Consider the following 24,036-nt stretch of genomic DNA (forward strand, 5'->3'; position numbering starts at 1 on the left):
TTGATATCGGATATTTTCACTTTATGTCCCCACCCCCTAATTACTTTTTTGGCCATACTAATCACATACCTAAAAAATACAGTGTCAAAATATTTACTGTACTTCTCTCCAGAACTACTTTTACCTTCAAAAGGTCTGTAGCTGCAAGCTTGAAACTTTTTTTCAAAGTAGCATAAGAAAAAACAACTAACCTGGAGCAGTGAGATAGCTATGAAGACACCTGCAACAATGTAGATATTTCTGGGTAACAAAGCTTCAAGAGCAAGGATACATCCTTTGACAAAAATCTGATCATCCCATTGACTCTTGCTCTGAATGTAGAGAGGAAGAATAAGAATATTACTTTTCTGCTCAAGTGTATTATAAGATCAGTCAATCACATGATATAGCTAAACTAGTAATTTGTCACTTATGCAGTAATGTTTTTAACCAGACTCTAGACACATATATGCCAAGATTAAATCAGGGAATGTTGGACATTGATGTTAGTATCTTCCTGCAAATCCTGTTATAAGAATACTTTAGAATTAGCAGATAATATAATTCCGAGTTAGACTATTAGTCATTAGTTAGACTATAACTGAAATGCACATTTGAAGTGCAAGTCCTACCCCTTTTTGAAACATACCTTTCCTTTTACCTGTTCCATCACTCATTTTCTCCACCCTCCCACAGTACAAGTTTACTTTAAACAAAGGAAAAATCTCTATCACACTCTACTTGGAGTATGATGTAGCACAGTCGATCAGTTCCCAGAATTTTAAGCTGACATATCTATCAGCAATTCCACCATTTTTATAGTTTTGCCTATGCAAGCACAGAACATGACAGCAAGATCCCAGCACCTTACCTTTTTTCTGATATCATAGCCACACTGTGTATTCACAACTTTTTGCTGCAAAGGAAAAAGACTTATTTTAAATCAATTGAATTCTACTCACTTCTGTTCACAGGAAGTTTGTCTGTCTTTTGGATTCACAAACAAATCAGGATTGTCAGATCCAACCATTTTAAAGAAGCATTTTTAGTAAAAATGAGCAAAGCACTAGCAGAACACAAGAAAAGTAATGACAAAGTAGAGGTGTATAGTAGCAGGAAAACATCCTCCACCAGAAATCCCAGCTTCTATCGCTTGGCTTTCAACTAGCAAGGACTATTTAACATGAAGCATAGCAACTGTACTGCATTTCCAAGATCAGTTTCATGTTAGCTATTTCACATAACACCTAAACACTGAGGTAACAATAAAGGTACCAGGCTGATTTATTTACACCAGTAGTGGAGAAATATGCCTTACAACTTCATCATTTCAAGTGGATACAACTTGCTATCCCTATCAGTTAAAACAAGTAACAGCTGCAAGCTACTTGAGCCCCCTCAGTCAGTCTCACACATAACCCAGCTCCAAGATATACCTAGCCTTTAACACAAAACACTGCAGTGGCAGATCCCAAGTAAGAAGACCATAAACACCTTCCAGATCACAACCAATGACAATATTTAATCTCCAAAGATGCAAAGACATTCCCTAAGACATTTTTTGTTTTCTCTGTATGAGACATATGAAAACAAATTATGCTGTAATTGTGTAATACATATAACAATGCATAATGAGTTATATTGAAATACTAGAAGTAGAATCTCATATTAAAGAGAATTAAACACACTTATGTCTCCTTAAATACAGCACCAGAAGAAGCTGCAGTGGAATAGTACAGCTCCAAATTAAAGTAGAAAATTACTGGGCAATCTGAACATGGAATACTTCCTTGACAAAAGTCTTCCCTTGGCTGATTTCCAAGACAATCAAAAGTCTCAGTCTAACCTACCAATGGCTATCTGCTCCGCATGAAGATTTCTGGACTGACTTTGAGCTGTAACTATTCCCACTAATACTATAAGCATTATACATTAGTTCCTACCTCCACATTTTGGTTTCCACTGAAAGGGCCAGATTCCTAAAGTTTAGTAAACAGAGCTAACCAATAAGCACCTAAATATTACCAAAACCAGAGAATTGACTCAAATGCTTTAAACTGAGTTTGTGCATGAGCACTTTACTAGCTGCTGATAAACAATCAGCAAATGGAGTCACTCCTACTTGTCTGGCAGAGGGGTGGTGTAACATTAATTTTAAGTGGGGCAAACACTGCTTAAACAGTGCTCTCAGGTCCTTAACAAGCTAGATAACAGAGGCCAGGAATTCAAGGAAACAACACATTGAGAATAAAAAAATATCAGCCACGAATACTTGCAAACTCAAGCCATACAAAAATAGCTTGAATTCCTGGTGACAATAAATTTTCAGCTGTATAACAGGTTGCCACATTTGAACTTCAAAAAGGACGAACAGAAACATGAAAGAATTTGTATGCGCAAAAGTAATTTTTGATCATTTAAAAGACCTTTTAAAGCCCTAGTCATCACACCGTATTCAGGAAGTGCTTCCTTTCATAACTCTCCAACAACATCAGAGCAATACAAAGCCAGGAAACAACTTACAGCAGGATCAGGTATACAACAGGAAAAAGGAACACCGCACTTCTCACGACTTTTGCTTTCACTGCTGCAGTTAAAGTATATGTTAAAGTCCCAATCATCTGGACCTTGGGCACCACAGCAATGGTTCTGCAACAGATAAACAAACACTTAGCACTTAGGGGTATTTCAGAGACAACTGAACGAACTCTCTAGAATGATATTTGTTCATCACCTTCACTTTCTCTAAGGCTGTGCAGAATCAATGGCAACAAAGTGAAAAATGGGTAATCAATACTATGGTTCTGAAATTCAACCAATATATTTGGCATGCTGCTCCTGGAAATAGGTGTCAGTGTGACAAGCAAAATCATAAAATTATCACTTTAGATGTAATTGCTAGATGCAATCAGTGTACATCCATAAAACGGTGCAACAAAATAGTTTATACAAATACTTTGTAACCCATTATTTCCAAGTCAGCTAAAACCAGAAAAAGTATGAAAAAAGTTTCTTTAAATTTGTGACTCCATTTTAAATCTTCATGAATTAACAAGCATTCTTCTCCTTGTTTACTGTAATAAGTGGCTCCAAACATTTGTGAATATACTTCCTTTCAAATAAGAAGGTTTTCATATCCAAATGATTTAACTGGTAAAGTCTTACTAGCTCAAAGGTCAGTCAGCTCTAGAAGTATTTCACACAAGTTTCTTGACCTAAACAGCGTAATGTAATTACCATAATTGCAGGTTGGGAAAATCCCAACATTTCAAGGAATGTTCAGTTCCTGGAACTAATGAAAGCTAGGTTTCTTACTAAGTTCTGCTTTGCAGTTTACTGTCCTGGATATTTAAGGTGCAAATATTTCTCTGGAATTTGAGTACTTGAAATGTTATACCATCACACAGATTTTCATGAAGTTCCATCCTCTTGGGATACCTCTAGCATCTCTCCTCTGCCCACTGCCTGTCTTCGCAAAACTTGTATTAACTTAACTGTCTGTGAGACCAACAAAACTTGAAGTCAGTAGATTGATTCAGAAGTTGTCAAGTTGTGACAGTCACACATGTGAACAGAGCAGAACTGTTTACGCATAGTTTTCACAGGCACTATGACTAAGAAGAGCTGAACAGAATGGTCAGAAGAGAAAAAACACCAAGAAAAAATGATTTTAAGTCTCTAACACAATTTTGTGTTAAGAAAGCCAAAGAGGTGCATTTTTGTCTTTCTAGTCCCTCCTCCCTCAAACATCTCCACCTTTGTAAAAAGACATGCAACTACTAAACACACTAATCTACCTCAGTAAGGTAGAGACTATGAGGTCACTTACAGGCCTGAAAGTAATATAATTAGCCAGAGCCAGGAGCTGCCTACAAAACTCTCTCTGGCTCCCAAAGCACACACTGAGAACAGAGCAAGTCAGCTTAAGGAGCATGGGTCCTTAGAAGATGGGCTTCAGTGTGGCATTTGAACACACTGCTGCACCTTGTTGTTCAACCCTTGGAGAACTACACTTGCTAATCCACATTGCATACTTCCCCTCCTTCCTCAGTACTTTCAGCTATGGATCAACGACAGGCCGATTCAGAGATTTTTCTAGTCTTTCCTTTTTCAGGTTTATTAGCTTGTTAATCCGGCTAGTGAACTCCTTTTAGTAAGCTCAGCCTTTTATTTTCATTGAAAAGTATTTAACCGGAGTTCAACTGTAAATCAGCTTAGCATATTAGCCTGGCTGGCTGCACTGAAACTAGATAAACAGAAAAAGCAACAACAGAGTGGACAACACTGAGACAATTATTGGTGTTGGTCATGGACAGGAGAAGCCCTACCTTACAAAAAGGTGCCCTTAGCACCAAAAGCTAAAGCAAAACAGCACTGAAATCCATCCAGGCAGCTTAGTCAGAGGATGCTTCCATATCAATGCACCCAAGAGTGAATGAACAGGATAGGCAAGCTGCTGGTGACATATGACTGACCAAACTAGTATCCACTCCAAAATGTGCTTTGCTATCAAACAGGGCTGTGACATCTATTGTATTGATGTACAATAGCACATCTGTAACACGGCACTATTAGCTAATGAATATGATAAATCCGTAACAAAAAAGAAAGCTTCCAAATCTACATATTTTCCCAGAATACATGAAAGTAGTGACAGGATATGAACTTACAATTTTCTGTAGCGAATCAATGAGGTTCTGGAGGTCAATATCATCTCGGTAGGATTTAATGTTATTCTCAAAGAATTCCTTGACCTTGTCCCTCACCCAATCCTGGAACAGGAAAGCCAGAACTGCCACTGCCAGCTCCAGCAGGAATATAAACACAATTGCTCCACAGAACTGTAAAGAAGTCACAAATTAGAAAATATCCATTCATTTTGAATGCCTCCCTACTCCAACTCCACCAGAAACAGACACAGAGAATTAGGTTAAAACGCTCACTCAGTATAGATACCATGAGAACACAGCCTGTTCAATGAAATTACAATATAAATAAACCCCCCAAAAGGTAGTTATCTTTTTGGTTTGGTCACCTGAACTGGACAGCAAAATGAGCACCATACCACAGTCATTACACACAGCAGTGAAAATATCACTAAATGTGAATGTGCAAGACACAGGATTAAAGTAGTCTTGATGTTACTTCTTGGATTGTTTCCAGTTTTATAATTTTTTTGTCCAACTTAACTGTGTTCAGATCTAAAGCAAAGAAGCAGCCTCAGTATAAAAACAACCATTTGAGATTTCACGTCAGTCACCGAAGTCCAAGTTTTGCCCACCAAACATTTAGAAGAATTTAAGTTTAAGGGATTTCGTTCTCCTAAGCCACTATACCACCTCCTCTCAGTAATTCTTAACTGACTAAACATGTTTCAGATCATATTTTGTGATACTACATACACAATGTTAGATTTTGGTATACATACTATAACATCACTGTATAGCAGAATGAACGAAAAAGGGAAGAAACGTTTTCCAGAAAGGGGAATATACGCACAGGTTTGAACCTACACTGCTTTTCATACCAATACTCAGAGGCTGGTCGGGGAGTAAGTTTGCCACATACATTGTACCAAACCAAGTTCTATAATTTAATTTTCTGGGTTTGCTCACTCATTATTCCCAGCTTTCACATGCATAATAATCCACTCATATAATGATGTTACTTACAAACTTCAGAAGGCAGATGTTTTCTCTCAGTGCTCCTACACAACCAGCAAATCCTAAAGTAAACATCACTATTCCCACCACTAAGACAAGCACCACTGGGTCCAGACCATGAAGTCCAGTCACCTTTGTCAGATCAGACAATACACCCTGAAAGAGAAAAAACAGGATAACAGAAAAAGGTGACCACTATAAGCATGTTTTTCATTTAACATTCCTTCTGGATGTCCATGATTTCCACATGATTCCAAATGAATTGATTGCAACCCTTGAGCTCACCAATAGTGACATACACTGAAAAGTCTGTTGTAATATGGTTATTGATGACACCAACTTTCTTCACCCTAGCAGAGGAAGTATTAATGCAAAGTTATAGCTATTAATTCTTTTAATAAGTAAATCCAGCACAGTCAACTTCTCAGATTACATTCTCCTAGGTATATTTGCCAAACAAACTTCCACAAGATGGTGCCAAAAGCTCAATACTATCACTGAATATTCATTTAGTTTCAAGGCAAAAGAATTAATGCTTTATATTAACTTGAAGTGCATCAATCAGAAGGGCACTCCAATCTCAGTCTTAAATTAAGAAAGTAATTTTTCCAATCCTAATGTTTAGGTGCCAGGAAGGGAGAGACATTCCAACTACAAAGCAGGTTATGGGTGACATTTTAAGGCAAAAGAACGAAGTCTTATTTTGGTTTTCAAGGTAAGCAGATTTTTTCCTCTCAAAATTTTAGTTATAACCCTTCTAGTGCTGAATAGTCTTGGGAATGCTCCTCCAAAACCTTGCAAAAATACAGATGTATACTCTAAATATTCCCCTTTCACCCCAGATAAAATCCTTACACCAAAAGAAGTTCTCTATTCCCTCTAAGATACTTGCGTTTTGCCTAATTTAGCAGCTATGTTCTCTTTTTTTGTCAACTATCCAGAGACACCACTCAGCTTGACAATAATTTTGCCTATTAAGCCTGTCTGCCTAGATCTTAGGACAGAATTTCTAAGTCAATGTAAATATAATGCTTAAGACAGTGAAGCCCTTATTTCTAGATTAGATTTTAAAGAAATTAAGTTTGTGTACTAGCTACCATTAAAATTCCATCAAATACATAACACAAGCTTCTCATGTAACATGCAAGAACGAGATGCAACATGCAGAAGGGACAACAGCTGAAATTCTTAAAGTTAACAAGAACAATCTGTAGGAACATCGAGGCAGCCTTGCAATAGTTTGAGTGTTCATCATACACTCATCAGCAATACATAGACCATTAATAAGGAAATAATTTCTCTGTTTTAAAGGGAAAGAACAAAAATCAACACAGTACAATATCCCATAATTACATGTTTACTATCTTTTGGTTTTTTTCTTTATAAAGTATATTCTCAAGCTAACTACATTTAGTATAACAGAAAGATCAAAGACATGTAAAGTAATTCATATAAGCTGTCTAATTCTGTCAAGGGAATGTAAATTCTCATCCTGCTACTCAGGTATTTGTGCTAGATTTAAGTGCAAAGAATATACATCCTAAAAGAGTAGCCTGGAAAAATCCGTATCACTTTGTATTTGAATGCTTATTTAAAAATAACATCTTCAAAATATTAGAAGCATTAGAAGAAAATGTTCACATGGAGAAACTCCATCAGCTGATGAAGAGACACTGATTAACAGTACTGTAGTGATACACAGGAGCTGATCTTCTTTCATGTGTTCCATAACAGATCTTGTTGGAGCTGTTAATTCAGCAACAGCAAGACAATAGAGTTGTTTTTACCAAAACTGATTAAAGGGATGAAAAGAAAAAAATTGAACTGTAGAATTCAGAATTGCCTTGCAATAGCTGGTAACTAACAGTTGAAATAGCCTATTAAAAAGTAGTCACGGTTTATAGGTTTCCCAGCATTCAGGAAGTCTTGGGAAGCAAAGACTTTTCTAGTTAGTGTCACCAGTGACATATTTCCATTCTTAGAAACCTTAAGACCTCACCGCTAACTATCAAACTTGGTCTACTGGGTTAATTACAAGAGTCCCACCTAATCAAACCTTGGCTCAGACCCCACAATCAAGGAAGACATGCCAAGATTAGCTAGGCTAATTCAGTGTCTTTGTAGAATCAACACACTATGAAACCAAACACTGTGTGACCAGGATGTTGAAACTTTCACAACTATTTCCAGTCATCTCCTTTCTCATACCCAAACTCAAGCTTTTTTCAATCTCACTTGCTAAAGCAACATCTTTTGGAAGAAAACTTCCTCCGATCAAAGCATGTTACAAAGAAAAGTTGGCAGGAACTAGGCTCTATTATTCACCCTCAGATGTTGCTGGTTCACAACAGTTTCTTCATGTTCACATTTGATGCTTACAACATTCTCTTTTGAAAAGAAGGTTGTGGGGGTTTTTTTGCCTAACAGAAGATGTTAAGTGAAAAATCCTGAAGGAAGGAAACAAACAAGAGAATGGATTCAGGGGACTATCTCATTCCACCTTACTCATCTCTAAGGTTGCTTCTGCCTGTGCCATCTACAGGATGGTAAAAGCTCTTCGAAGCACAGCCGCCCTTTACAACAGCACCTAGATTTCCTACAGGTATAGAGAAATGAAGTCTGACACATGAAGTCAGTGTCAAAAATCCAAGGATAAAACTCAGCCTTTAAGTCTTCCTTTCAGTCACTTAGACCAGTGAACTAAGAGTTCAACTGTACATGCTTAACTTGTTTTCTATTTTCTTTTAATGTTTGTAAGCATTATGCCACCATCTCAACTGAAGTGTGTTGGCAACAGAGGGCAAACATGGATTGTCTTTAAAAAACTCTAATACAGCCCATTAAAACAGAAACTGGTTTGGCATTTGTTGAGATACACTAGCACAGAAACTACAAAATACATCTGACAAGGACAGAGTTCATTTCTTGTAATGAAGTTCTGTAAACTGGATGTTGATTGTCACAATATCACACTGCCACTGATTATAACACAAGTTACATTCACATACCTTTAGACAGTTTACATACCTCTGTGTACAAATACAAAGATCAGCAGACTAAAGACTAAGTACACTTAATCATAGATTAAGTTAACATTGGAAAAGACCTGACTGACACAGGGGAGCCCAAAACTGGACATGGTACTCCAGATGCAGCCCAAAGTGCGATGAATATTGTTGGAAGAAGCTCCTCCCTCAACCACTGGCCACACTCATGCTAATATAGCCCAGTATACTATCGGCCTTGACATGAGGACACACCTGATATTCAACTTGCTGATCAACAGGAGCTCAAGGTTTTTTCCTCATAAGCTGCTTTCCAGGCAGTCAACCCCCAGCCCATACCGATGCATGGGGTTACTCCATCTCAGGCACAGGATTTTGCATTTGCCTTTTTTTAAATAAGCTTTCATAAGGTTCCTGTCAACCCATTTCCCCATGCTCTTGAAGTCCCCCTAAATAACAGTCTTGCTTTGAAATAGACTGCCTGCTCCCTCTATTTCTTATTAGCCATGAACTTGCTGCAGTGAAGTTAGGCTGGCTAGCCTCTAGTTTCCCAGATCCTCCTTCACGTCCTTCTCGAAATGGTTTTTACCAGTAAAAACTGTTTTCCTGATGAGAGGGCTCAGCGTTATTCACCTTGCTTCCATTACCAGTTTATTATTATTCACTCTCAGTAATTTTTGCAATATCTCTTGGGTGACAGACATTAACATCTACTCTCTTTTTATCATGTAGACTTTTAAAGTTTTATGCAATTTAACTTCTATGTGACTGTTCAGAATAACAAAACCCAGTTATAAGACCACGAGGATGGGTCAATTAGATACACCAATTAGGTAATACACTCAAACAGGTAATGCAAATCAGGATAGGTAACATTTTTACACATAGTATTTTCAACATTTCTCACAAACCAGGATTCTCATTTTGATATATTATCAGCTAAAAGAGACACACAGGATTTATAGCCAAAAAAGACTGCTGAGGAATTAAATCTGAAGCACAGTCCTAGTGGAAAAAGACAAGAAAAAACAGACAAGTTAAAGGCTCCCAATATACTTCATGTTGCACTAAGAGACAGGATGTTCAAAACTCTTCCACCACCTGTAGTTTATCTTTGGGTTTACTACTGCAGCACAGCTTCTGGAATGTTTTTCTCTTACTTCCCATCTATTGTTCACCAAGATGTTTATCTGTAAACACACAGATCCATACAGGCACTATGGCTGAAGAATCACACTAGTATGAAAGACTGTCTGCATAGCACAGAACAACAGACATGAAAAATAAATGTGCAGATTTCATAAGACATTCATGTGGTTCAAAACAACACAAAAAGCTTTGAAGCACTTATTTGCAAGATAGGACCGACAGCAGAAATAGTTCAGGCAAAATTTAAGAAATAGAGACAGAAAGAGTCCGTCTTTGCCTTTTAGTAACTTCAGTGTACCATAAAGTCGTTTCGGCAAATGGAGGTAGTTGTAAACTTGTCATTTCCAGCAACACAGATCCTACATGCTTCTTTACAGAACAGAAGATAATGTCCAAACATGAGAGAATACAAATTCAAGACAAGTATAACACCCTCCCTTAAAGGGTTGGAAAGAAAATCCTTTTATAACAACAGAATAGGAGGTAAATGCATTTGTGTGGGGAGACAGGCTGCTTACTATATGTTAATGATATCACTAATCTAGCTGTGAGAATGTGTGCACACACAGGGAGCAGGAGAATAAATACCTGAGCATTAAGATCATCATAAAACTATTTCACTTGCAAAAAGCGGAGCAATCCCAGAACCTTTCTGCATGTGGGTAGCTGCTGTGTATAAGTACTCTGATTAAGGAAATGTTAACTACAATCATAATTACAGTGTTCCTACTCAGGAGCACAACTGAACAGTGAGGGCACCTGCCCTCCACTGTTAATTAAGATGCAGATCAGTAAATCTGCTAGTAACTGTCACTTTTTCCTACTGACTGCTTGCAGTCATATTAAAGTCATGCTTTTACATTCATAACAAATCATTCATTTCCATACCTATACCATCTCTTCTCTTTTAAGAGAGGTCTGTAGGTCCATGCCTGCACACACTTCCTCTGATTGAGGAAGTTATTCAGCTGAAAGAAACCTTTGTCAAAAATAAGAGTGTTATTCAGCTAGATCATATTCCCCAATTTTGTTCTTCTACATGGAAACACAATCACTTAAGCAGTCACTCCATGGGGAGTAAAGTGGAAGACAAAGATGGCCTGAAGATTGGGACAACATTTCTATATTATTCCAAAGGTGCATGTTTTGGTGGGTTTTTTTGTATTAAAGAGATAAATTTTACATTACTCCCAAATGCTTCTTGTTTTTAATAAAAAGAGGTGGATAGATAAGTGTATTTTAGAACACATGCTTTCAAGAGAGAACCAGTTCATACAGACTATTCATAAAGATTAAATTCTCCCTGGCACCCTGCTCTTACAAGTTTACAAAAAGGTCTAAACATCAAGCTTAGACACAGCTTAACACCTGATCAGGGACAAGAATGAAACTCCAACTAAACTCAGTTTAGATCATTTGAACACAGTCCTGAGCTCAGAACCTACATTTAACCTTCACTGCTTCCTGAGAAGGTAGTTTTTCTGGGGCAGGGGGCAGCAAAGGGCAGCTGCCAAACAAAGACCAGTCATTTATTTCTACCCTTACCTTTTCACTCCATGCCCACAGACCAGCTGCAAGGAAGGCCACCCCAGCTAGCTAAAACAAAAATAAGAAAATTAATTAGATATACGAATCAACACATTCTCAAACACTTAGCCAGTAGCACTGTTGCTCAAGTAAAACAAATATTGTCTGTAATCTCAGACAATAGTAATGGGACATTCCTCCCCATAAGTCAACCTCTTGAAAAAAGGATTTAGAGTGCTTTTATTCCATAGTATTCTTGCATTTTATAAACTACTTTTTTTAAAAGTATTTCAGTTTGATTATTCATGATTACTCAAGAAGCACAGAGTACTAAATTAACAATTCCACACAGTAGCATCCAAGTGGGAGTTATCCTTGTCCCGATGACTTGCTCTAAACCTTCTGCCTGCACACTAATGAAGATTTAAGAATATTTAATGCATTTTGAGGTTATTCCCTAGTCATTTTATAGTACCACTCCCAGACAGTAGCCATGCTTGACTCTTTGTAACTTCAGTGTCAAGGCTCACTATATTAGCCTCTTCTCTAATTAAATACAGTTTTTTTTCTGAATCCTTACCTTGTTTAAGCCCTTTTCAATTAAGCTGAATTAATAGTCCATCCACTTACTTTCAATAAGCAACAAATCTGACAACATACAAATATATGAATTGATGTAGGGTTTCTATAATAAATGTTTCTGAATTATATTTCATCCAAATGAAGCAGGAGATCCTTGTTCTAGTCTCTTATTCGCTTTCTCCATTCTCAGGCAGTTTGTCTTTAATATCCAATTTCAATAATCAAACTAAAATGACCTCTCTGCAAACTGAGGGCAGCTCCCCCTCATTACTCAAAATAGCATTCTACCCTGCTATGTCCATGTAACCTTAAAAGACATTGAGGTGCTGGAGCATGTCTAAAGAAAAGCAACAAAGCTGATAAAGGGTCTAGAGCACAAGTCCCATGAGAAGCTGGTGAAGAAACTGGGATTGTTTAGCCTGGAGAAGAGAAGGCTCAGGGGAGACCTTATCACTCCCTATAACTACCTGAAAGGAGGTTGTAGTGAAGTGTCTGCCTGTTATCCCAAGTAAGAAGTGATAGGACAAGAGGAAATGGCCTCAAGTTGCACCAGGGGAGGTTTAGACTGGATATTAGGAAAAATTTCTTCATCAAAAGGGTTGTCACACACTGGAACAGGCTGCCCAGGGAAGTGGTTGAGTCACCATCCCTGGAGGTATTTAAAAGACATATAGACACAGCACTTAGGGGCATGGTTTAGTGGTGGACTTGGCAGTGTCAACATGGTTGACTCGATCTTAAAGCTCTTTTCCAAACTCCCATGAACTAAACAGGCATTACAGGCAATTCCCCACAGCACAGACAAGAAGCAAAAATGGGACCCTCTTAGAGTCACAAAAGAAAAATGTATGTGTAGCTGGGTTCACTGCCTGCTGACCCTAAACTGCACTCAGGGCAAATGAAGTTGTTCTGGGTTTACTCTGCTGGGGGAAAGCAAAGCCCAAAAGGGCTGCAAGTGTCATTCATGTCATTCTGTAAAAATTACTCATATGATGTTAGACACTTCTGTCCAGGCATAAAGTACTATATGCCATATTTCAGGGCTTAAGCACACAGATTAACCAACCAAATCCATTACTAATACATGGAAAGAGTTACAACTGGGCAAAGCAGTGCTAATAAGTTAAATTTCCAGATGTTGCTCAATAAGCAACAGCACAATGACTACTCATCTCAGACTGTGAATAAGCCAAGTACATTTCAAGTGATGATTTGGATCAAAGCACAACTTTAAAAATAGTATTAAAAACCACATGGATATAAACAGAATATTGACCCAGATTACCCCATGATCTTAACCCAGTTATTTTCAGATGAAGAAGCAAAATAAGAAAAAAATCAATAATCAAACTTGTACATTATTAAGTTACACAGTGCATGCGATCGATGCATCCTTCACCCTTTGCCATTCCAAATGCGCCAGGAGTGCTGGGAAACAGGTGAAGACAGCTAGTATAATTTGCAGTAATCAGGGTAAATTACACAGCAGACAGAGCTGGATCTTTGGGAACTTTTTCTAAAGAAGGGAGGAAAAAAGAATTGGGAAGACACATCTTCCACACTGTATACAAACTAATGTTAGTATAACACTAATACTGTGCTATTGAATATACAAATAGGGTCTCCTCTTCAGACTGGCTGCCTTTCATTATAATTACCATCTTAATTAAATTGTAATAGATTCTTGATTAACTACATTTTTCACTAGCATGCTTCATTCTCGCCTCATGTTTTTATAGAGTGTTCAGTTTCACAAAACTACACTATTTTTGCAAAGTTATTTCCACGAGCACCTATGCAAACTATCTACAAGTAAAAACAGAGTTTATCAGCAGAAAAATAAACTTAGTCTCATAGAATCAACGTGGGTAAATCTAAAACTTAATTCAGTTAAGACACAAGTGATTCATAATTCTCACTAGAAGCAGTCAAACCACATACATTAGGTTTCTTTGCTAAAGAAGAGTGAAGTACAATGTACTTGCAGAAGAAACAAAGCCATCAGCCACTACATTTACAGGCACAATTACCAAGACAACCAATCTGCAAGGAAGTAAAACGGTAGTTATTTAACCGAATTAGATTTCTTCGCTTTAAATACCACGTGCAAGATACTTTAAAGTATCTCATTGAAAACTATTGTAAAACACATCATGGCGATAAAACCACCTCAGAAGTTATCATGATTGAGCATACCCAATACAGAGTTATACAGAGAATTAGCACCAGGAAAATACCCTCTCTTTACCACTCTTGCACAGAGGCATTCAAGTGAATTCTATGAGGCAGACCAGGGAACTGATCCAGCCTGGATTGAAAGAAAAGTTTTAACCTTCATGAGCTTACTGAACTAACTGGCCATGTGAATTGGAGAAGAGGCAGCTGAGAAGTAGCAATGCTAACCAAAAGTGTTCCCAGGGTGAGAGTGAGCAAGCCAGCTATTTCAAAAGACAGGCATTTTGAAAATCGCCTTTCACAAGATTACCTGTAAGCAAGAACAAACTGGACTACCCAACTCACTTCTATGCCATAGAGTCATTTAAGCCACATACCGCATGAAAGGTTAGTAGGAAACATACACAAAGCAGCTCAACTGTACCCCCCCACTTTGCACAGGAAACTAAAACTAGTAACCAGCATTTGGTCATTTCCTGCTTTAGAACTGAAAAATTCACAGCTCGGTGCAATATGTTAATAATGTAATCTCTGCTCAGGGGACATACAATACTGACACCAACTCACATACATCACACACAAGACCACTTAGCTTAAGCATTATCTGTTCCCAACCACACTTTGAATTCCTTTGACTATGCTATTAGAATCACCCTACTAACTGAGAAAACAGGTCTCATTTGTTTCTCAAGTCTAGGTTGCAGCAAACCATAATTCTTGCAAGATAACCCTTGCACACAAACTGATTTTGGGTCAGCCTGCCTCAAGGTCTGATTTGAAACAATGGGAATGCATTCCTATTATGCTCAGTTTTTGCAAGTGCAAAATGTTACTCTTACAGAGAACACTTTTTCCACCCCCCTGGACAATCCTATTTTAACATTGTAGCTCCACCCATGCTGGAGCAAACAGCAGCCTACAGCCCTTCCTTCCTACACTTGTCTCTTCCCAGATTTTTCCTCTCGGGGTCAGGAAACCACCTGGTGGTAGATTCTTTCCTCTTCCTGGCATAGCTTTGCTGGTTTAGATGTTCCTGAAAAACAACGTACAACAGCAAAGAAAATCTTATGCTAGCCTGGGTCTTATCTTGCTTTTCAAAAGTGAGCTCAGAATTCTTTTCCAGAGCTTAAGAGAATTTTTGCCCTTCATCATCGTGTTCAGGGCAAAAATGCCGCATCTCCTACAGCACGAGTGCAAAGTTTTATTTTCTCCAAAATTCCTTAAGAGCCACACAAGATAAATCAAGATGACAGCAGCTAAAAGCTGTTTTACCCTCTCCTCTCAATTTATCTGAGACAGCGAGCTCACATGCAACCTAAAAGGCTTTGGCAGAGCACACACACAGTCCTTCACTTCACTGACATAGCCATGTCCTGGCTGAGGTGCAATTCTTGGACTACCCCAAAAACATCTTCCAGCTGGAGACAAAGCAGCAAGCACCAGAGACAGTGATTAAGGCATCTCATTTTACCCCCTGGGCCTTCCCAAGTGCAGGCTGGAAGGTATAGAGCAGTACTGCACCCCAACAGCAAGCACCCCTGCACCCCCGGGTCAGTTGTCTACCCCTTGCCTCATCCCTCCACTGGGGCTTTCACAGGACTCATTCAACTGCAAAATGACTCAGAACAGAAAGGTGCCAGAACCAAGCTCTTCACCTTATATTACTGCAGTCTTTTAATTTCATTATGACAAATGAAGCTATTTGGAAAAAAGCTCTAAAACTCAGAAGGAGGTCCAGCCTTGCTGTAATAGGGTCATTTCACTTAAACTTCTGAGCACTCCCTGCAGGGCTATGTTAATGGTTGCAATACTGCCTCATCACTACTCATTAACACAAGTGTACTTGGAGAAGTTAAATCTTACTAGCATGCTTAAAAAGCAAGACAAAAATAAAGTAATCCCACATTAAAATCATGCCTAGGAAAACAGAGCATTCTTATGACCTCCATTCCATTTCTTACAAGGGAAAGCCAAGCACAAGGAACAGAGAAGTGATTTTGCAAGCCAGTCGTACACAACTGAAAGCCAGCAGAACTGAACCTCCTATTGCCAAGTTGCCCATTTGAAAAAACTTCCAAAGAAATTAAGATTTTTCCGATTTCCAAAGGCTGATTAAACTGTGAGCTTGCCATTATTAAAACGGTCATATTTTCCTCTTTGAGTTCAATATTTTGTTCTACCCCAGTCTATGTGAACTGTATTTGAAATATGACACAAACTGAAGAAAAGTAACCACCCACTAAAACGTTTAAATATTCTGTAAACTACTAAGTCACCATATGCTTTAACTTCAAAGTTTATACCATCACTGATACTATCTTTAGAGCTATAACAGGGAAGTCAACATGCATCTTTAGTAAGCATGACAGAAGAACAAATGAAACTATTTACATGCAAATTACCTGTCTTATGAATAAACTGTGTCATAAGTTGAGACACAGGTGAGCTACCATCATGCCTCCAGTAAGAGCTTAAATGGGCAAAAGGCTATCTGCATGCCTATTTAAATACCATCCCCTCATACCCATTATATAGTGGCCACCCTCACTAACACAAACACTCAGAAAACAAGCTCCCACAGGCACCTGTCCTGCAAGCCAAGAAAAAGTGAATCAAAACTAACATTCCCTCCTTAAACATTGCTTTTTCGAGTCATGGTTACATTTCCCTTCCGATTTTGTCATCCTTCAGCTCTTTTAAGGCACAAAAAATTTACTTTGTTCTACACACAATGGATTTGTCCAATTAAAGAGATTGTTAGACTTGTCATCCCAGTCAGCTGAATGTCATAGGCTCCTGAATCATTGTGTCAGCTAAATGATTCATGCATTGCCTATAGAAGTGTCTACCCTCCCACTCAACATTTACATAGCTTGTTCTACAAGTAAAGGTGCCGCACTCTTATCAAAAGAGCTGTAGTTACACATGATTTACTAGGTGAGCCTGGTAATACCTACTCTGCAGAAGCCTCAGACCATTTGTTGAGCAAGCTACCAAGACTCAGAAAACCAATTCCTCCAGCCAACAGATCAACTGAAACACACAAGCTGTATTTCAAGTTCTCCTCAATTTTTTTGTATCTCTCCTTTAAAAATGATTCTTTAAGGAAAATAAAAATCCTTGGATCTTCATCATTACTGTATTCTCTTGAAATTAAAAAAAGAAATTTAAGGAAGTGAAACGTAATGACTCGCAGGGAATAAAGAAGAAAGTAGAAAGAGATAAAATTCCTGTGAAAAAGTAGAGGCAAATTCTTGATAGTCTTCCCAGTAAAGACAAAAAAAATTCATTTTCTCAAAGGTTGTTTACCCATCAAAAACAGTAACAGACCCCACTTCATAAGACACTTATGAGAAGGAAAGCAGAGGTCTAGAATAACCCTGATATATTCATAAACACAAGAGCCTGTCAATTTCTCACATATCCCCCAAACCATCTGCTGAAGAGCATACATCCAGTTACAAAGCCATTTCTCTGAAAACCGGAACAGCTTGACAAATATTACTTCTCATTGCACCACACTCCACTACAGGTACATGGGAATTGTACAATATAGAAAAAATAACTACAGAGCTGGTAGCCTTTGAGCACATCCTTTTTGACACGAGGCCATGATGGGAATCCTCAGTTGCTAGGGGGGAAAAAAAAAAAATCACCCCTGAAGAATATTTGCACTACAGCAATATTGTGGCCAATTAACCCTTACTGGAAAAAAGTTTCTACACGAGCCACACACATCTTTTCTGTCCTGTTATACACACAAGGATAAACTCCCCTGTGGCTTAATGCTACAATATCATGTTAAAACATTGCACTAGTAAACAGGAGGTGGTGACAGTAGCAAGAAGTTCTGTGGTTTTCAACAGCAATACCCAGACATCACAGTCTCAGTATTACCTTGCCTTCTAACATTTTTATTAGGCTGAACACAGCAGAAAATTGATGAGTAAGAAGCTCACAAGACTCCCAGCTCTTCTCTTTGAAGCGTGATTTACTACCCTACAGGTCTCGCTTTCAACAGAAAATTGGGCCAGATGACCTCCAGAAGTTCCAAACCTACACTTTTCTGTGATTCTAAATTAATTCAGAGTTTTGTCCATGATACATGCAGCTTTCAAAAAAGCTTATTTGCCAACTTAAATACTGCCAAAGCAGCCAAGATGTGCAGAAACACCAACCTAGTTAACCAGAAGTTTATGTGGGTTAATCAAGCAAAATACTCAGTCATTATTGACAAGTACAAACAAGATTCTGCAGCCTGCAATTTATGTTCAGACACTAAACCCCTTTTTTTACTGATGTTAAATACAGATTTCGGTAATAATTCTGTATATCTTAAATTTTAGGTAGTAAAAAGTTGACATGGTTTAAGGAATCACAGTAAACAAATAGAATTAATATAGTCTTCTCTAGCATGTCTAATAATCTCAGACAAGTCAGGATCAGGAGAATCAATTTTTACCCTTAACTTAAACCAGTTGCTTCAACCACATACCGTACTTTCATTCTTACTATCTGATCCTTTCAGCTTTGAAAAAAATCCAAACATCTTTAGAAGTAGCTATCCATACTAAGAAATATTTCAACTCTGAATCAGAACATTAATCCAAGCTGCTAGCACTGGGCAAGTCACTGTATCTGCACTTCTCCACGACTACCCATGCCTTTTCATGACTGCAGGTGCGAACTCCTAACATTTGACCTGCAAGGTCTGAAAAAAATTACCAAGTTTATCTGAACTGCATCCTTACCTTCACCTCCCCCTCACAGGCATGTTAACTATGTCTAATGCAACGCTCTGCACTAACCTTTCAATTGCCTTCTTTTCCAAGGTAGTTAGGTGCTTCAGTGATCTTGATCATCATCCACATCTAAAAATACACACCTCTTTCTGCACCCTTTTCACATGCACAATTTTAAACAAACATTATAGGCAGGCTAGTACCTAGCTAAGTATTTCAAGACAGTAGCAGACAATTTTGCTGCCCACAAAGCATGACATTTAAGACCTTGACTATGTTGTAACACCAGCTGTTGACACATCTCTGGAAGAGTTCCTTTTTCTCTTCTGCATAGTGTATTTACAGCTATATCACCCCAACACAGAGATCAAAGATGATCTGAAAGGAGATATTAGAAAAGACTTCTCCTAACAGCAAAGCAACTTAACATACCACTTAAGTGCACTTAAGAAAGGTAGCTTTAACCTTTGCCCAAACACAAACAGCATTTAACGCCCTCTATCATTCAAAAGACAAAGGCCTTGTCAGCAACAGTAGAGACTATACTATTTTCTTTTGACAAATCCTTTAATCAGATCTTTCCTTTCTCCATAAAAAACCACCCAGTTTTATCTGCTTCACTCCTTTATCTTCACTCAAGAAGGTAAGATAGGATGAAGGGGCAAGGAAGGGAAAGATTGTGAGGAATCATTATCCATATAATTTTCAATAATAATTACTTTCTCACATGGGATAGACTTCTTCAATTCCAAAACACCCGGGACATACCATACATCAGCTTCCTGCTTTCAGGTAACTATTCAATATAAATATTGAAGAAACAGGCAGGAAGTTAATAAAACTGAGGTATGCCTAAACTATTTCAGTCTCTGCATTTTATACTCACCCAGAAGACAATGTTGTAGCTGAAGAGCAGGTATTTGTACCAACAGCTGACTTCTGCATTAGAGTATCGGTAATAGTGCATCTTCTACAGCAAAGCGTCTGCACAGAAGAGAAAGCATGAGACAAATTAGGCAGTGAAAGATTTTAAGAGTAAAGGATTTTTTTCCATATCTCTTTTGCTCTGTTGAGAGAGGGACTACAGTAACCTGTACCATATGCCATTCAGAGGTACGTTCAAATTTAGCTCAGAAACTTCTGCTGACCCTAAACTCCCTCTAAGTATTTGTTGCTTAATAATCTTATCTTCTTCAAGCACCCTTATGTGGTAACAGGGAGGGATACCCAAAAAGGAAACTAGCTATACAGTTAGCCTAGGAAGATCTGCATCAGCAAGTTAACATTCACCGCTTTCTCACTCCTTCAAAACCATTTTACTTACACAAACAGCTGCCTGGACTTATGCAGAAGTCTGAAAACACATCCTGTGGATTGCACATCCAACAACCCAGTTAGCAAGATGTTGGAAGTGGTTACCTGGAAAACCTCAGTGTCTACAGATTGCTAAATACGATAGGCAGTTTTACTCTGTCTTTTCCATACTTTAATGTTTCTTTACCAAATCAGTACCCTGTAAGAGGGTTTATTCTCAAGAACAAAAGCCCCACCATTAAACAGCTGATCTGTTCTGCAGAGTTCAGTTTTCTTGCTTCCTTACACACACTAGAGATAAGATTCAACTGCAACTGTTGCTCAAATATTTTGGAGAACTACAGCTTTTCAGAGTATCATAACTAAACCACCTCTGCAGAAATGCCATGCATAGGGAGAAAAAAAAAAACAGAGGACACGCTGTTAAATCCAGAGCTGGAGCAAGGAAGACAAAGCACTTGCACAGCCCTCGCATTCTAGAGAGCTGACCGCACAAGTGCTGCCTATGACAGACAAGAACCAGTTCCACATTTCAACCCTCCACTCGCTTGAGGTAATGTTTTCCTCCCATGAGAGGTCAGTGAAAGGCTTGCAACAGGGAAGCAAGCACAGAGAATTTTCAAACACCTCATAACTAAGAAAAAGACTTCAAGGACTATGCTGACCTGGACATTCACAGCCAACACGCAGAAACCAAGCCTACCAAGCAAAGTCTGAAACCAAGCACCACGGAACAGAGAACTAAAGATCTCCACCACATCCACAGCTATGGGAAAGAAAACTTTTTTAGAAGGCCATCTGCACCTGGGTGTAAAAAAACAATCCCACTGAAAGAAGGAAGAGAACCAAATACCTGTCAGCTTTGAGACTCCCATTCAATACAATAAACAGCTTGCTTTAGCTTTTAAGTGAAATACCAATTCTTTTCCAGGACAACTATGGAGTACTACCATCAGTGTCTTATTGGAGGAGTTATTTCTTGAAATCCCAACACAAATATTTCAAACCTTGCCTCTAAACTTTTTTCCCCTGAGGCTAAAACCACACACAAACATATTAAGGACACACAACAGACATCTCCAGCTCAAGAGACTATGAACAGAAATCCCAACCAGACTCATTTTCCTTCCAGAGGTCTCCCCATGCCAGGCTTGGCTTCCACCTGGAAGCAGACTGAGAATCCTTCCTTGGTCCAGAGACATCCTCCATCCCTCTTCAACCTCAGCCAGGAAGCTTCTTTGCTGCCCAACCAAATGGAAATAGATTTTAGAAATGCAGAGACTATGTAGAAAAATCTAAGGAGGGTACAATTTGGCAGAATACTCCATAGCTTTAAGTAGTTATGAAAAAATTGGAAAAATGGCATGACTTGGCATACCAAAGTAAGATTGCAAGACTTGCAGACAGAGAATGATTTCTGCTTTTTTCAAGCCACGATAGCCTACATGTGCCTAAGGAATTTTCAGATCCTACTGAAATTTGGCAGGTATTACACAAGTCATACTGATCCAAGTAGCCTTCACACATATGCTACCTATGCAGGTTGCTTAAGATAATTACCCACAGGCAACTCCAGATTAGTGCATCTGGACAGACACAGTACCAACAGAAAAATTATTAAAAGAAGGAATCACTCCTCCTGATTCCATATAAGATGTAGTAAAAATTCCATACGAACTTGAGTAAAACTGAGTTAAGTCAAAACTAAAACATTTTTTCCTCAATAGCCCCAGTAAAGGGACTAAACAGATAGAATGAACTACTTACCTGGTTTCAGAGAAATAGCAGAGCCTGGGGAATGATTAAAGAATATATTGCACATTCTTACAGAAACAATACCTGCAAAATTTGTCAGGCTAGAGTATGTGAACATTCATCATTAACACCTGAGCTTGATATTTCCACAGTTTAGATGCTGATTTCCATACAGTTTTAACCAAATACTGAAAATAAGTTTTTTGCCTTCAAACCTCACCTTATTACTAGGTTCTAATGCTCACAGTTAATTTATAGCAAAAAAACACGTAACCTTTGTTAAAACAAAGAAAATCGTACTTTATGGCAGTACAGGCAGTGACTGGAAAGGACTTTCCTAGATGTGACTCAGTCATACACATAAGCTGAGTTGCAGACAGTTTTGCTTCCTCATGCCCTGGTTCAGCTTTAGTTACTGACCTTTTCAACCCATCCAGCTTCACAGAAAACATTTAGGAATCTTACTCTTATGAGACATAGTAAAGAAAACTTGCTTAAACACCACTCTTCTGACATGCTTTTCTAAGCCTGCAGCTAAGAGAACACAAGCTAAGGAACAAATACTTGGTTTTCCCAACTTCTTCATTTCAGTCTCTAGCTCCAAATGGCAATTTATATTTCAACAATCAATAGTCATACACTTGTCCAAGTCAGTAAGTCTGATGGGTCTGGGGAAGAGAGGGAAAACGAGGGACACTAGGAGACAACAGCAAAACCCCACTAATCTGAGCAGAGTCCAAGACTCCATTTGCATCAGTGTAAGCCTGTATTACAGCAATACACTGGCTGCCAGTGCAAACATTCTCCGGATGCTTCCATCACCATTCTGTCTCCCTCCCTGTGAAAATCATGATCCTGGCAAAAGATAAGAGCTGCAACTGTAAAATGCACATACTACTACTAAGAAACATTGCTTTTGCTGCTGCTATTTGTACAAAAGAGGAGGCAGCAGATGGCATTTAGGTAGCACATCATTAAATTCCATAAAAATGGGGTTCTACTAGACAAAGAGGCTTAAAATATAATCTAAGGCAGAAAGGCAAGCGTACCATTTCAGGACCTAAAATACAAACGTAGTCTTACTTTTTGTTAGGTTGCCTTCCCTGGCATGGGGACTTACATCCAACTGTTCAAGTCCCAGCTTCAGTTAAACTATTCACAGGAATACAAGCATCAAAAGTACCTTTAGCCCATCTACCTCATCATACCTCATCATTTTGACCACCAGCTTGTACGACACTTCTCCCCACTTCCCCATACAACTGGCAAGATGACCCAGACAATACCAATCACAGTATTTTCACAGAATGAAAAAGCAAAATGCTTTTTTTATACACTGCCTTTTTTTTTTTTAAATGCTCTGAAGTGACAGGGGGCCTTGTACTACCAGTACTGGTTCCTTGTTGCAAGACACTGTCCTATAACAGTACATGGCTCCCCAGACAGATGTTGCCCTCTGAACACCTGCCTATATTAAGAGCATATTTGACTTACTCTCTTTGCCTATCCCCATCAGGAGTATTTTGATTCTTCTTGACAGACCAAACACCATATGGAGCAGTATAATGACTACTGGTATGGGAGTGACATTCTGACATAATAAATCTAAAGGGTAGGTTCATCTGACTTTTTACCCTAACCCTACAAATAAACAGACCAAGCAACCCACTCAAGGCCACAGAGCCACCCTCCCCATGTTTATACTAACAGCAGTCATGTTTCCTAACATAGGAGGCATCTGTTACCAGTCTAGAAATCTGCTACATCAGTATTTCATTTAATTTACATCACAGGCTACATAACTATGGTTAGGCAATACTATAAAACACTTGGAAGATTAAAGTAGTATGTGGGCAGCATAGACTAGTAACTTTCTCTACTGCGTTTCAGACAAAGCAAGTCACATAACTGTCAGCTGACAGTTATCACCCACTTATGACAACAGTCATTTCTAGAAATTAAATACAGAACACTACTGCTTTGGTAGAATATATAATTTTGTCTTGGTGTTTACAGCTTTAGTGAGGGGGGGGAAATGTAGTCATCCAAGAGGCTATGTCATTTCCAAAGCAATTCTACACCCACGGATTCCACTCTTACCTTCAAAATGCTACAGCAGTGATATTCATAGTCTATAGATTTTAA

At 38.5% G+C, this 24,036-nt stretch overlaps 1 protein-coding gene across 2 annotated transcripts in view; it reads right to left on the minus strand.

The window, feature by feature from the left end:
- The window catches only part of TSPAN14 (tetraspanin 14), a 39,309-nt gene that overhangs the window by 4,109 nt on the left and 11,164 nt on the right, over positions 1-24,036 (minus strand). The window contains exons 2-8 of one of the 2 annotated variants that reach the window (XM_059821000.1): positions 19,709-19,806; positions 11,342-11,392; positions 5,652-5,798; positions 4,650-4,751; positions 2,503-2,628; positions 851-895; positions 192-311 (exon numbers count right to left, since the gene is read on the minus strand). In XM_059821000.1, coding sequence (XP_059676983.1) covers positions 192-311; positions 851-895; positions 2,503-2,628; positions 4,650-4,751; positions 5,652-5,798; positions 11,342-11,392; positions 19,709-19,789 — 672 coding nt within the window. In that variant the 5' untranslated portion in view covers positions 19,790-19,806. Of the gene's footprint in view, positions 1-191; positions 312-850; positions 896-2,502; positions 2,629-4,649; positions 4,821-5,651; positions 5,799-11,341; positions 11,393-19,708; positions 19,807-24,036 lie in introns of both variants that reach the window. The other variant, XM_059820999.1, reaches the window with a different exon arrangement.

The sequence above is a fragment of the Gavia stellata genome, chromosome 9 (assembly GCF_030936135.1).
Source record: "Gavia stellata isolate bGavSte3 chromosome 9, bGavSte3.hap2, whole genome shotgun sequence".
In the NCBI taxonomy this organism is placed as follows: Eukaryota; Metazoa; Chordata; class Aves; order Gaviiformes; family Gaviidae; genus Gavia; species Gavia stellata.